The 1,459-nt window shown below is 35.3% G+C and overlaps 1 protein-coding gene across 4 annotated transcripts in view; it reads right to left on the reverse strand.

Annotated features, from left to right (window-relative positions):
- Positions 1-260: 260 nt before the first annotated feature.
- LOC135209687 (uncharacterized MFS-type transporter YhjX-like) overlaps positions 261-1,459 on the reverse strand; it is a 95,984-nt gene continuing 94,785 nt past the window's right edge. For all 4 annotated transcript variants that reach the window (XM_064242438.1, XM_064242435.1, XM_064242436.1 and 1 more), the window contains exon 10: positions 261-478. In XM_064242438.1, the coding sequence (XP_064098508.1) occupies positions 441-478 (38 nt within the window). In that variant the 3' untranslated portion in view covers positions 261-440. The remainder of the gene's footprint in view (positions 479-1,459) is intronic.

Raw genomic sequence — 1,459 nt, forward strand, 5'->3', positions numbered from 1 at the left:
ACAGTAAATTACAAATCGTGGACACCAAACCCTTTGTGAAGTTTCACCAGAATAATTACAATTTTCAGTCTACCGCAATGTATAGCTGATAAGATGCTGTTATTTACAAGATATGATTAATTATCACCTTCCTATAAGGAGATGCTCTTTGGGCCAGGCCTATGATACGACTGCCTGGCAGTTGTGTTGGCAGAGGTACCATCACTACAACAATAGAAAAGATTGACTTTGTTGCTTCACTTCGGATGGAATCAAGGTAATGAGCTTATAAACATTTATTAATTATTTACATACTATATGGTATACATCATCTTATATATAATGTGCTAGCTTTACTTAAAGCCTATTACGTATAGGCTAGTTAAGCCGATGACTCACAGAAATAAATAAATCAGACTTTGAATTTTAATTTGAAGTGGTGATGGAGAAGGCATGGGACATCACAATCCTTTAGGCAGAAAGAAGGACATTCCAACAGCTGGAATTAGTTTCAAAATTCATATATAAGTAATAATACATGAAGTAACAAATGTTTTCAAAATCTTGAAAAAGATCAAGGTGGCTAGGTGTACAGCGAAAGTGGGGAAATGCAATCAAGAGAGGAGGTAGTTATGGAAGTGGAAAAATTTCAGCTAGTGAGGAAGCCTTAAATATCATAGAGGAAAGGTATTAATGCAGACTTCAAGGAGATAGGAATTCTGGCAGGTCATGCACAAGATGGAAGAGAATGGAAAACTCATGAGAATTCTAACCATGTACAATGGGAAAGTTTCATGTGGAAATGTGAATGCTGTAAGTTAGTCATGATTTTGCTGAATGTAATTAAAGAAAAGAGATGATGTGTATGTAACACTTATAGCTACAAAAGTAACTCCATGTGAAGCCTTAAATTGACAAATTTCATTATTTTGTGTTTTACAAACTATAGCCTTACTTTTCACTCAAAACCCTATGTGACACATACGTTTTTTAGGAAAGGAGGGGATGAGAGCTATTCTTCCAGGGGAATAACCTCTTCTCTTACCCATATTCCTCATTTGAAGCTTCAGTCAATACAGTACCTTTTCCTGTGCTGATTTTTTTTCAACTTTCGGTTATTTATGTTTTTGTCATTTATTGTGTTTTTTTTGTCTTTGGGATTTTGTCCCTGTGATGTACATTTCCTCATTATAATAGGAAGGAGTCCCTAACATCTACATGTTTCATTACAAATCATGGCTACATCACTGCAGTTTAATTTATAATAAAATGTCTCTGTTTTTCTAACAATACCTTTCTTTCTCTGTAGTGATAATCAACAACTACCACATCTCATGATAATGAAACCACTGAGCAAGACCCCCCAAATGACACCCTGTAAAGAACTAGACCTGCTAGTTACCCTGAGCTACACCCCTTCCAAACAGTATCAAGATAAAGAGACAAAACTGTCAGACACAAGGAAAAGCAAAATAAAAGA

This window comes from Macrobrachium nipponense, chromosome 38, assembly GCF_015104395.2.
Source record: "Macrobrachium nipponense isolate FS-2020 chromosome 38, ASM1510439v2, whole genome shotgun sequence".
NCBI lineage: Eukaryota > Metazoa > Arthropoda > Malacostraca > Decapoda > Palaemonidae > Macrobrachium > Macrobrachium nipponense.